The sequence below is a fragment of the Micropterus dolomieu genome, linkage group LG08, assembly GCF_021292245.1.
Source record: "Micropterus dolomieu isolate WLL.071019.BEF.003 ecotype Adirondacks linkage group LG08, ASM2129224v1, whole genome shotgun sequence".
Classification (NCBI taxonomy): Eukaryota; Metazoa; Chordata; class Actinopteri; order Centrarchiformes; family Centrarchidae; genus Micropterus; species Micropterus dolomieu.
In genome coordinates, this window is record NC_060157.1 from 8,769,584 (window position 1) to 8,782,617 (window position 13,034).

General features: G+C 37.8%; 1 protein-coding gene across 1 annotated transcript; it reads left to right on the plus strand.

Annotated features, from left to right (window-relative positions):
* The first annotated feature begins 5,354 nt into the window (after positions 1 to 5,354).
* opn7d (opsin 7, group member d) lies at positions 5,355 to 8,406 on the plus strand. Its single transcript, XM_046056944.1, has 6 exons — positions 5,355 to 5,442; positions 6,332 to 6,422; positions 6,547 to 6,709; positions 7,055 to 7,182; positions 7,301 to 7,635; positions 7,924 to 8,406. Exons 2-6 carry the CDS (start codon positions 6,332 to 6,334, stop codon positions 8,404 to 8,406), a joined length of 1,200 nt encoding a protein of 399 aa, XP_045912900.1. The 5' UTR covers positions 5,355 to 5,442.
* The last annotated feature ends 4,628 nt before the right edge of the window (positions 8,407 to 13,034 follow it).

Consider the following 13,034-nt stretch of genomic DNA (forward strand, 5'->3'; position numbering starts at 1 on the left):
GTGTGATGTGGTAAGTAATTTGGGAAAATCCACCTTTCATGCATGATTCATTTACATGATTTGTATGTGTAAAGAAAATTAAAATGTTGAAACAAATAAAAGTGTAAGGGGAACGTTGCGAGTAAGGATGGAGAGAGGGTGTGGAGTGTTACTTTGAGTCGTCAGTGACACTGAGAGCTTGGCACAGTATTATTCTGATTCCCCCCCCCCCCCCCCCCCCCCCCCCCTCTCTCTCTCTCTCTCTCTCTGGCTGGCCTGCCGTCACTGTGGGCTTTTCGTTCAGTGCATCTCCACAATGATGATGAATGCATATGCTGTATGAGAGAATGACCTGGCCAGATGCAGGTGTGTGTGTGGTGTGTGTCTCACTGAAGAGGAGGAGAATACCTTAACCGGTCACTTCAATGTGAGCTTCAGTGTGCTCCTCTCTCGCTCTCTCTCTCTCTCTCTCTCTCTCTCTCTCTCTCTCTCTCTGTCTCTCCCTCTCTGTCTGTCCATCCTCTCTGCCTCCCTGTCGGTGGCTGGCCAAGCTCCTCTCCTCTGTGTGCTGCTCTCCACCTGGCCTCCATGAGTTTAACTGAGGACAAACCATTCCTCCCTGGAAGGTAAGCAGCACAGCAGTGGTGTGTCTTTTCTGTTTCCAGTGCAAGACAAAAAGAGATTGGACAATAACAAAAAGCGGGATCATTGTCGATGACGCACTTATTTGATCTTCCAATTTTTGCTGATGTTGTTCAGTGTTTACTAGCAATGGATAATGAGATATAGAAGCAGATAGGATATTTCTTTACTTTTATTTTCTGTGCAACAGTCTGGTTGATAATCATGACTGGTGGTGGTTGTTATCTTACAATTCTCCCTCTAAAATGATAACATCTTGGTGTCTTAAAAGGGTATTGACTGAAGGACATTCAGTCAACTTTCAAATACAGACTCAAGAAAATGAAAAGGAACTGTACTGGCTATAATGCTGATGAAATGAAGGCTCAGTCATCACAGCCAAGTTGGTCACTGACGTCCCTCTCTGTTTTTCTTTATAATTTTGTCATATATATATCTATATATCTCTAGATATATCTCTAGAGATATATAGATAGATAGCTATACATATATATATGTCTATATCTACATCTATATAAACTGCATGTATGAATCGCCTATGGTTGTTTCCTGCACAGACATATAGCATGTGAGTTGATGATTCATTTGTTTGTGGGTTCTCCCTCTAGCCTCACAACAGAGAATCAATATGTTCAGATTTTGATGCCACAGTACGATGTCTTTCTATTGGACACAACAAGATAAACCAAGTGAATGACCTTCAACTGAGGATCAGAGTCAAAGGCAAATAACAAAAAACAGCTGTCTGACGCAGGACATTTAGCCATCATTGACACAGAAATGTTTGCTTTCCCATTCTCAATCAGACTGTGGTTATGTAATATGTTTGTGTCATGAAGAGGAAGCAGTTGTGGTAGAGTGTTGTTGTTACTAGGGTGGCAGAATCGTATTTATTTATTTATTTTTCATTCTTTGCGGCTGCTGTCCTTCCCATAGGCATGGAGATCGGGGGTTCAGAGAAAAATGAAGCAGCAGCATTTTAAAGCCTTTTAAACATCAGATATTATAGATACCCTATATTAGGAATTCTGATTGTTTATTGAGCATCTAATGAAAAGTGATCCAATTAAGTTTAAAGAGACTTCAAAAGGTCATTGTTTATTTTGTTTGCATCAGACCTTTCAAGATGAATTTTCTCCATACCAACTGGATGATAAAATAGTCCCCAATCTCTGAAACTGAATCTGTGCCACCACTGCCCTATGATCAAATCCTGCCACAAGAAAAAACAGGGAAAAAGTCTGCAATTACAAATAGTTTTTAATCCTTCTCTCTGCTTTAAAGCTTCAAAGTTGATTATAAACTGCAAATCTATTTACTGTTATGCTCAGATTCAAATTTGCTACAAGGCAAAGCCGCATGTTAAAGATTATTGTGCAAAAAGCCGAAAACAAAATTAAAGTGTGAGTGAACTATTAGCAGGCTTGAATAGTTCAGTATTGTCCATGGTCAGATTAACACACTGCAATACAGGACATCCTAAACACGTTATCTGCACATCACGTGATCATTCTCTACAGTCCTCAGCATGCCCTACAGCGTCTGACAGACTTGCTTCTTTGTCACACTGCTGAAACACTGTGTAAATATTGTACTGTGATGGCATCCACTTGTCACTGTTAGTCACTCTCAGATAAGGAGGCAGTTACACACAGCAAGGGTGAATACAGTCCACTTCAATCTCAAAAACGTCTCAGTGGATGAGCCGCACAGCACACTGTGTGTCACATGTTGAAGTGAAGGTTTGCGTTTCAATATTGCACCAGGCAGTGAATCACAAGCTTCATAATACTGATGATACAAATAGTTTGTACACAAAAATGTGTCCTACAGCTGCAATGATTAGTCAACTGAAAGAAAAATCAATCGCCAACTATTTACTTAACTGTTTCAAGCATCTTTCAAGCCAAAATGCCATACGTTTGGTGGTTTCAGCTAAGCATGTAAATATTTTAAAGTAAATATTTGCTTCTTTCCTTTGTCATTTATGATTGTAAATGAAATGTCTTTGGGTTTTTGCCTAATGGGTGCACAATATTTGATGACGTTACTTTGGGATCTGCAAAATTGTGATCATTAGTTGCAGCCCTTATGTGGACATTTGCATCCAACTGCGCTATAAAACAAGCTCTACACTAGAAAAATGGCACAAGGGACAAGGCAGACCAATCAACTCAAGCATACACGATACAGTGTGACACTACACAATTATTTTATGATTAATAATGTCATAGGTACAAACACCGAGGGCTGGGTGTGAATGTAACATCACGACGATGATGCCAAGATACCAATGCCATCATTATTTTATGTAAATGGTGAAAAACGTGTGGGCTGAAGGAAAGGCAATGTCAGGTAATAACAATGAGAACCATGCAGACATTGTAATAGTCACTGCTCATGAGCTCATGCGTGTGGTCTCTTTCCAGTTGCATCCTAAACACAACGGTCAGTCTTTAAATGGCTACTTATCTCCTCTGACCACAGACATCTAAAAGCTTTTTTCAGTGACATCATATGAATCCCGCAATTTTGATTACATGGAGCAGGGAAACTTGTCACAAACTCAGAGATTACTTGTCAAGCAGACAACAGCGGTAAACTGCAGATAGACCTATACAAATCTTTTCCTCATATTTTGCAGTCAAAATGTCTCCACAGAGACAGCAAATGTGTTCAAATAGGTCAGCGCGTGAGAGCAAATGTGCATCAAAATGACATAATGGGGTAAATAAGCCAGGTCAGCAGGCGATATATGGTTTACCCCCTACATCATCATCTGGAGGTCAATGTTCCTGTCCCAAAGGCATTCCAATTGAACAAGAGAGTTATTCAGCCAGACTCAGAGACATGATAACAGTAGTGTAACAGCTCAGCCAGTCTCAAAATACTCAATCTGTCACAGCGAACCAAAGGCAGAGTTCAGCTGGTTAAGCTCTCCCCAGCTCTTTCTGTCCACCTCCTGCTTTCACACTCACATGGCTGAGGGTCTTCCTCTGGTTACATAAGTGAATCCAGAGTCTAGAGACATATTTGATAGTAATGTCACATATACAGTTCAGTGTGTCTGTGTTATTGTTGATGAGAGGCACTTTAGGGCGTTCATTTGATAAATTAAACAACAATGATTAAATTCAATACTTGTGTTCTGTAACTGCTTTCATAATTAAACAGTAAGGGATTTGAAGAAGAAAATCAAGGGAGATACTGCTCACTTAGGCTTGGTGAATGTGCTGGTGCTTAAGGATCAGGAGCTTCATTTATAAAACTAGGGTCCTATGATTTCCGTGATGCAGAAAACACGGATTGAATTACGGTATTTAATAATAAAAATGGAATCAACAGTAAAACGCGGAATATCGTGCAATCTGCCAAAATGGGGGTGCAATCTATAAAAGTTGGGGTTTTATTTAGCATTAGAAACATATTTTTCACAGCACTTAAGCCAAATGTTCAGGAAAAAAATTATGCTGCTGTGTTTTGGTGTAATTTATGGGCATGCTGCTTTTGTCCTCTGCTCTCTGTTACCAGTGTTTCACAGTGTTTCATATTGAAGAGAGTTGCTACCAAGAGCTCATAAATTCAACAAACTCTCAGAAGTGCAACCACATCAGCAGGTGCAAGACACAAACTCGTTGAAGACTTAGTGACTGTATGGGCAAAGTCAGATATCCCATTAGAAAAGCGTAGCCTCCATCAGAACCACTTATTACTGTGTGTTCAAGCAGCATATGGAGGCTGTCCTGCAGAAAACTCGTGAGAAGAAATTATTAGTAGACAAGTAATAACCTAATAGGGGACAATTCACAGTACATTTGTTGCTGCTGCAATGCATTTATTGTGAATTGTCCTCATAAATAATTGCACATACATTTGAATATCTATATGCATATTTGCAAGATACAAAACAGAACTTGGGTAAAAATTAAATGGAATCTGGTAAAAACTAAAATAGATTTCAGAGGGCCCTTTAATACTGACTTGAGCATAAGTATGACTTATGCAGAAAACCACATATTAGAAGTCTAGGCAAAGTCTAGACTTGACTTAAGTGACTTTCTAAATTCTATATTTTGCTATTAACTCCGAAGGCCAGTTCTTTTAGATAATATAGCTAGAAAGGTGTTTCCATCATTTTTCTATTTACATCAATGAGGGGAGAAGAAATAACAGAAATACCTCTATGTGTAATGCACAAACTCCAAAAAGAAAGCTGAATCAACACCTCTAAAAAAGTTTCAACATAGACCAAATATTATGAACTTCATAAAAAGAGGGTTTATTGCAGGACTGTCGAAATGGACTGCATTCGTTTTAGCTATATGTGAACATAAGAAACTGGCAAATGTGTATACATTAGTTTAAATCTGTAATTTACAATAATATTAGAAAAAATGTAAGATGCATCTAAAAAAATTTAAATATGGTGGAAAACTTTTTTTCCGTAATTTAATTCAAATAGTGAAACCTTCATCCATCTATTTTTTTTTTTAAATCTTGATGATTACAGCTTACAGCTCACGTAAATCTAAACTCCAGTATCTTTAGATACATTAGAACTTTAAAATAAAGAATTTATTACACAGAAATGTCACCCTGAGAAGAGCTCTAATTCAATCTAATCAGCTAATTAACTCAAAACACCTGCAAAGGTTTCCTGAGCCTTTAATCTCTCAGTCTGGTTCTGGTGCTCACAATTCAACTTTTCCACAATATTCTAATTATAGCTAAAACTGGCTGTAACTTCTGTCAAGTCTGCCGAGTCTCCTCTACTCAGACCGACTGGACATTTCGTCATTGACTGGTGTGCTGACTTGCATAGTAATGAAACCTTGTTCTTTATCCTCTGTGATTGCTGAAGTCCTTCAGAGTCAATGTTGCCTCTGCATCATCCCTGATAGCACTCAAAGCACTGCTTCAGTGTCCCTGCACGGTGCTTTCCTTACTGATTTCCATTTTATTTGTCATTCTCCTATCAACCAAACTGATGTACTGAATAGGGTTCATCTTTTTTTGTGGATTTGTGAGCAAAAACGTACTGATTGGCTAGATAATGAGTCTGAGTGCTTCTGACATGCCTTTGACTGATGCTGAGAAGATACTGTTAAAACCTCTTATTTATTAAAACCATAATCTGTATATAAAAAGGTCTGAACCAGATTTGTGTGTATGCATGTGTGCGTAATTGCAACATGTGTAAGCTGGGGACAATATTGTAATAAAAAAAATTTTCCTAGCAAATTTGAGCACATGTTATCTTAATCTAAATTTAGCTCTCAATCTCTCATCCCATACTCCTGTTGTAAATCCTGAAAGGCACAATATTTAAATTTTTCCCACCATCTGTCAATGCAGCTTTGTATATTTCTATTTAATATGATTTGTCCTCATCTTTTGCTCAGGATTATTTTTATTAAAAAACATTTTTCATCTATTTCTGGTTCTGTAGGCTGGAAATATTGTGTAACTAAGACAGTAAGAAAGCTTGCAGTGTAGACAACAGATAGAAAAAAATGGAGAAATGTTCATCTGGTTTCAAATATTGAGCCCAGGCAGTGAGGATATTGTTTTTGCTGCTGTAACTGAACACTCCTCCAACAAAAAAAGTGTTTCAAGCCAAGCTTACATCTGTGGTGTATCAAGTTTGTTTAAATTATTCAATCACCTCATTATTTACAATTAACTCCAGTGTGTATTAATAACATTCTAGATGGGAAATGCTTCAGACACATCTGCTGTGTTTGCCTCCACCATGTCCAAGGAGCATGACATCCTCATGGGTTCCCTCTACAGTGTCTTTTGTAAGTCCCACACAACAAGCACATCTCTGCTGTGGCGATCCTTCACTGACATCATGCACGCATGACAAATCTTCACTAGTCCAGACCAATCTCTCTCTTTTTTCTCTTATGTCTTTAAACACAGGTATACTGTCCCTCATGGGAAACTGCATTCTGCTACTTGTTGCATATCACAAGCGGTCGACCTTAAAGCCAGCTGAGTTCTTCATCATCAATCTCTCCATCAGTGACCTTGGGATGACGCTCTCTTTATTCCCATTGGCAATACCATCAGCTTTTTCACACAGGTATAATATTACCCTCATATACTTTATTTCTCCCATCTTGTCAAATTAATTTCTCAGTGACCAATTCATTAACTGCTGCTTAATGTATCTATTAACTACGACGGCAACTACTTTTGATAATGAATTACTGTTTTATGTATCACTGTAAACCAAATATCTTCAGCTCAGACAAACTGAGGTCACCTTGGGCTTTAAGAAAATTGAGATGGGCACTTTTGTTTTTACTATTTCCTGACATTGTATGTAAAGAGAAGAAGAAAATAATCAGCAGATTAATTGATAATTAAAATGATTGTTAGTTTGCAGCCCTAGTCTCCATCACATTTCCCCTGTCTGTGTATACAGGTGGCTGTTTGGAGAAACCATCTGTCAACTCTATGCTACATGTGGAGTACTGTTTGGTCTATGCAGCTTGACCAACCTCACAGCCCTCTCCTTTGTGTGCTGCCTTAAAGTCTGCTTCCCCAACCATGGTGAGGGGATAATAACCTATCATGGTGACAGATTTGATTACAAACCTGAACAGCGTGACGTTTGAGAAAAGTGCCACAATAACTGCAAAGCCTCTTTTTCTATCTCCTGTCTGATCAGGTAACAAGTTCTCCTCGTCACATGCCTGCCTCCTGGTGGTTGGAGTGTGGTGTTATGCATCTGTGTTTGCTGTAGGGCCCTTGGTACAGTGGGGACATTACAGTTCTGAACCTTACGGCACAGCCTGCTGCATTGACTGGCATGCACCCAACCACGAGCTTTCAGCTATGTCTTACATTGTCTGCCTTTTCGTCTTTTGCTACGCACTGCCCTGCACTGTCATCTTTCTCTCCTACACTTTCATTCTGCTGACAGTGCGCGGGTCACGGCAGGCCGTCCAGCAGCATGTGTCACCACAGACCAAGACCACCAATGCACACGCTCTCATTGTCAAGGTCAGAGGATTTGAGTGTGTCGCTTCAGCATCACTGACGTCAGGTTTTGCAGTTGACAGGATTTGAGTATATGAGGCAGTAAATTATTCAAATCTTATAAAAATGCTTTGCTGACAACTTGCTTTATGTTTACAGTCTTCTCATGCATATGTAGCTATTTGTGAGTGTATTTACACCATTTATGTTTGATACTTTGGTATGACACTAAATAAATCTTCTGCATGTCATGTTGTTGTGGTGTATCCATGTACGAGTGACTGCATGTGTGTGTGAATGTCACCTCCATAGCTTTCAGTAGCAGTATGTATAGGTTTCCTGGGTGCCTGGAGCCCATATGCTGCCGTGGCCATGTGGGCTGCTTTCGGAGATGCCACGCGGGTTCCTCCTGATGCATTCGCCCTTGCTGCAGTGTTCGCCAAGTCTTCAACTATCTACAACCCTATGGTCTACCTGCTGTGTAAGCCCAACTTTCGCGAGTGTCTCTACAGAGACACATCTATGTTGCGACAGATGATCTACAGGGGTAGTCCCCAGTCAGATCCAAAAGAACATTTTGGATCAACCTCACAGCGCTGCAAGGACGCGAGCATCTCCACGAGATTCTCAAACGGACAGCACGAGAGCTACGGGGGGTGTCTACACTGCACTGAGAATGCAGCAGCGTGTAATGTGACCACACCCCTAAGGACTGCCTGCATCCTGACTGGATCCTCTTACAGAGAGGTGACAGTTAGCCAGCTCTCAGCCACACCACAGGATGGTTTACTCTAAACACAAAACCCTTCTCTCATGAAGCAAACAAGACAGAACAGCTGCTCAAAAAGACTGGGCATGGACAAAAAAACAACAACAAAGGACCTGCACAAGTTATTAATGTGCGTGTCATCATGACTTTATAGCATGACAGTCTTACAAGAACCTTTGATGGCATTCTTCCTGAAAGTCATAAAATGGCCACTTCATTGTGAAAACAATTTTAAAAACCACACTGTGCTTACTTCATCGGAGAAGATTTGCCACAGAAATGTATATACTTGTAAAGTGTTGATGCATATTTCTGTGTGAGCTTGTTTCCTGTTTCATTTTAATGTGCAGTAATTTAAGTGGATTCTGCAAGGAGCAGAAAATGGGACATGACAACCCCTGCTGGTATCAACGTTAATTAAGCAAATGTAACATTTTAAAGCAGCTTATCATATTTAGTGTACAGCAGGAACATACTTCTTAATGTGAGGGCCAGTGCAAACAAGACACGTTGTCAGGAAAAAAAATGTTTAAGTGTTGTAAAGCAGATGAAGAAAATGTTTATTGTCCTTGTCACTAGTGAAATTCATAGAGACATAAAATCAAACTGACAACTGCTGTTTTCTGGAAGCCACTTCAAGCCCCTAGGGGTTGGGTATTTCATACTAAAAAGACAGATTTAGGTGGAGTATCACTTCAGTGAAGAGGCCCGTACTTTATGAGACTCTACTGTGCCATAAGGCCTGTGGTCATTCTCTTACTGTAGAATGACAGATAAAACTGGCAAACCCTGTATACCTTAAGACTGTTTTCTGGAGAAAAAATCTAATTTGGACAGTGACAAAAAAATGAGACTAGATGTCAATTTCACCTCATGTTAAGGCATTAAGTTTGACAGAAATGTATACTCTTATTTAGTGAAAATGACTCTAAATCTCTTTCCTTTAGAGGATTCCTTAACTTATTTTGGTTGTAGGACCCCACTCCTCTACAGACTCCCTTAGTTCTAATCTTGATTTCACCTTGATTACATTAGATTAATACTAAAAGGGACCTGCTTTGTAAAGAAAACGCGAGTGATATGAGGACTTTTCCAAATTGTCTGTTCAGGAAACAAGAGGAATCAGGGGAAGTTATATTTTTTTGTGTCCAGGTGAAAAACAATGGAAAGTAGGATTTTAAAAGTAACTAATAGGCATTGAAAATGTCTGAAGCTCCTTAGTTACAGATAATTTTAAAAAAGAATTTCCTAATTACGTTTTTGATTAGCATACATTGACAGTGCACACACAGAAGTCTCTATAATCTCTAATGCATATTAGATTATAGACGCTTTTATGTTTGCCTTCTACTCCTTATTTTATTACTGTATGCTAGCTTATGTGCATTTAAAGTAAAAAAATAAGCTATCAATTAAAATAAATAATCTTTGGAGTTTAATCAGTTATTAAACAACCATATCTGATCGTGTAGACGTGTATCATAAGACTGACAATTCATTCCCCCTAAAAAACAGAAAACAAACAGCACTTAGCTATATTTAATTCTGTTTTCCCTTTTTAATGTGACACTGTGCTCTGTGGCTTCATGTATGCATATAAATAAAAACTGTATGTGTTGATCATTTTGAAAACCAATTCTTGTACAGCCTTATTTACTAAAGAAATAAAAACACTGAATAATCATCGTTGAAACTTGCATTGTCTCCCAGAAAGCCAGGGCTCTGTTTGTTAAAAATAATAAATAAATAATTGTATTTATATTTATTTAATTGTTAATATTATAAATTTGTTAAACAACATTTAATTTAATCTTTTTAGATTAAATGAAAGAATCTGAATGAGGCCCGGTTTCATTAGTCATCACGAACATGTCAGATGCAAAATACACTGTAAAATATGCGTGAAATGGCAAATACAAAATTCCTTGACACACTGAGAGAAATGAAGAAAATACACCTGCGTAGCTTATTTTTCCCCTCATTTTAATTATCTGTGAAGAAATATTGAGCACACCGGAGTCAAATTAACTGCCAATCTAATTTTCTACAAAGGAGCGTATTGACATTATTGGCAGCACCAGTGTGGTCTCTGTTTAAAATTCCAAGGCTGGTGTGTAACACTTCCAGACGCTGAAACAAATCTCCCCTCCCTTTTTAGACAACAGCTTTAGTGTTTCACAAGACACTGCTTGCCTTCAAATATACTACATTCTAGGAGAAAACTAAAAGTGTCAATGCCATTTGCCTAAAAGAAATCAACAAAAACCAAGGCAGCTGTGTGTATTCATATTACTTCACTTTGAGTTATGAGCTTAAACAGCTGCAAAATTAATGAAATGTTTAAATAAACTGGACAAGCTTAATCTGGGAAGGCACTCTTAGGGATTTTAAAAAACTACTCATTTAATGGAATGTAATACTTTCATTTTCATGCAGTCTTTTTTTCCACTGAGGCGGCTTTTTCAGAGGAGTATTTTAAGCACACTGACCAAAGTCATTATGACAGCGAAGCTCCAGCTGGGGTGTTGCCAACCTTTTGAAGATAATGCACATAAGAAAGCACACTGGAGTTTAAATCTTGAAGATAAAGAAGACAAAACAGAAATGTGTACATCTGTAGTGTTGAAGTGCTTAAGTGATCTACATCTAGCTGAAATTAAATAAAATGAAAACTTAACACCCATGCCAGCAGGGAGCCCAAGCATATATGCGTGAAGTATCGACTTAAATACGAAGTAATTTATTTTCCCCAGTGTAAAAAAATGTCTGGAGGATAAGCTTTTCACTCGCCTCCATTATAGGCAAGCACAGAAATGTGGCCAGAGGAGTTAAACAACTGAAATGGCACATAACATTTAAAGGAACAGGCAGATTAATACTACATGGGCATATACACACAAACACACACACATTAGTTAGGTACCTTTCGAAAAGCTGAAAAAAACTTCTATTAAATTCGAAAGCAATGATTTACTTCTTACTATTATTTGTGATATTCTTGATTTTGGACTTTGTAAGCTTCTTTTCAGGCAGATGGAAACTTTACAGTTAACACGATTATATATAATACGTAATACACTGTTATGCAATCACAGACGAAGTGAGACTTTACCAAGCACAGCACCCAAATACACAATTAGGAGTCCCTTCAAAGATAATGACTGTGGAGGTAACATAGTGAACAATCCCAAACCTTGTTCTGCACATCTTTATCCTTATCTGATTTTCCTCAGATAAGTCAGTGAAATCAGTCAGTAAGATCAGTCAAATTCTTTACTTCTCAGTTTCAATAAAACTCTGTCTCTCGCTCACAAAATCTAGACCATGGCTTGTCATACCAGCTTTTCTTGTGCAGCCACACTATGCCCACTATACCAAGTTAATGCAGAACACAAATTTATTTTGGCATGTTTAATTCTTGGCCTGAGATCACTGCCTAAATGCTGACTTTAGGACAATTTTTGTTTTGTTTGTCACAAGAATCACTATTTGATAGTCGTTGAAATGTTATTGTGAATAGTGCAAGTATTTTCAGAGATATTCTACTGCTTTATATCCTTGTGAACACCATATCTTTGCATTGCAGACTTTAAGTCAGACAAAAAAAGCTATTTGAGCTTATCAGGTGGGGCTTTAAGAAAATTGTGATGGGCATTTTTTTACTATTTTCTGAGATTTTGTGGACCAAACAATTAATCAAAAAAAAATTTTTTTATTAATCAATTAATCAATAATGAAACCTTTAGTTGCAGCCCTACAATAATGTTCTGACAATGTTTTAAAAGATGATTAAGAAATTTCCCATTAATTTGCTAAATATGCTAAACCACTGGTATGATGATTTAAATGACTAATGTCTAATTCATATGAACAGTCTGGAAGGGTTTGTTTCCCACAGTACAGTGTACAATGCATTATATATAACACACTGTACCTAAATTACAGTGTATTCTATTGTTCTGACTCAATTAGTAAATGAACTATTTACCAGTATAAGTCAGGCTACAAACCAATTTTAAACTCCCAACTCTGCCGCTGTACTTTTAGTCTTAGCCATTTACCATAACCATACACAATAACTGCAGAGAAATACATTATTGTGCAAAACAATGCACTTAATGACAGTCAAAAACCAACTGGCTTTTTTTAGATACAGTATCTTGTATTTTGGTTGAAATGTAAAAGAAAAAGAAAAAGAACCAGACAGATCACCAATAAATCGAGAAAATAATTAGCAAATTAATAAATAAGGAATGAATGTGACCCAGTTTCAGCAATGAAACATAACTTTTACCAAAGAAGCCATTTTATTGGGTTGTATTATATTGTACATGTTCAATGTGTCACAACTAAAGATCTTCTTCTATATTATCTATAACAGCATGATAAGAGGTGAAACTTTGATTCATACTCAAATTGTGACAACAATGCACAAGTTGTTTCTTTCTACTATTACTAGGTCTGCCTGTGCCAGTGTGTTGAGGTAGATTTGCTGTTTGACATACTCAATGATGGACTATGTGCTGACACCCTGACGCCCTCTACAGTGTGCAAATGGAAAAACATGAGGAACAACTTTCAGTCAAGCTACTAATTACCCTATGATCTTGTGAAAAATATATATTTATATCTATATATCTATATATACACACAC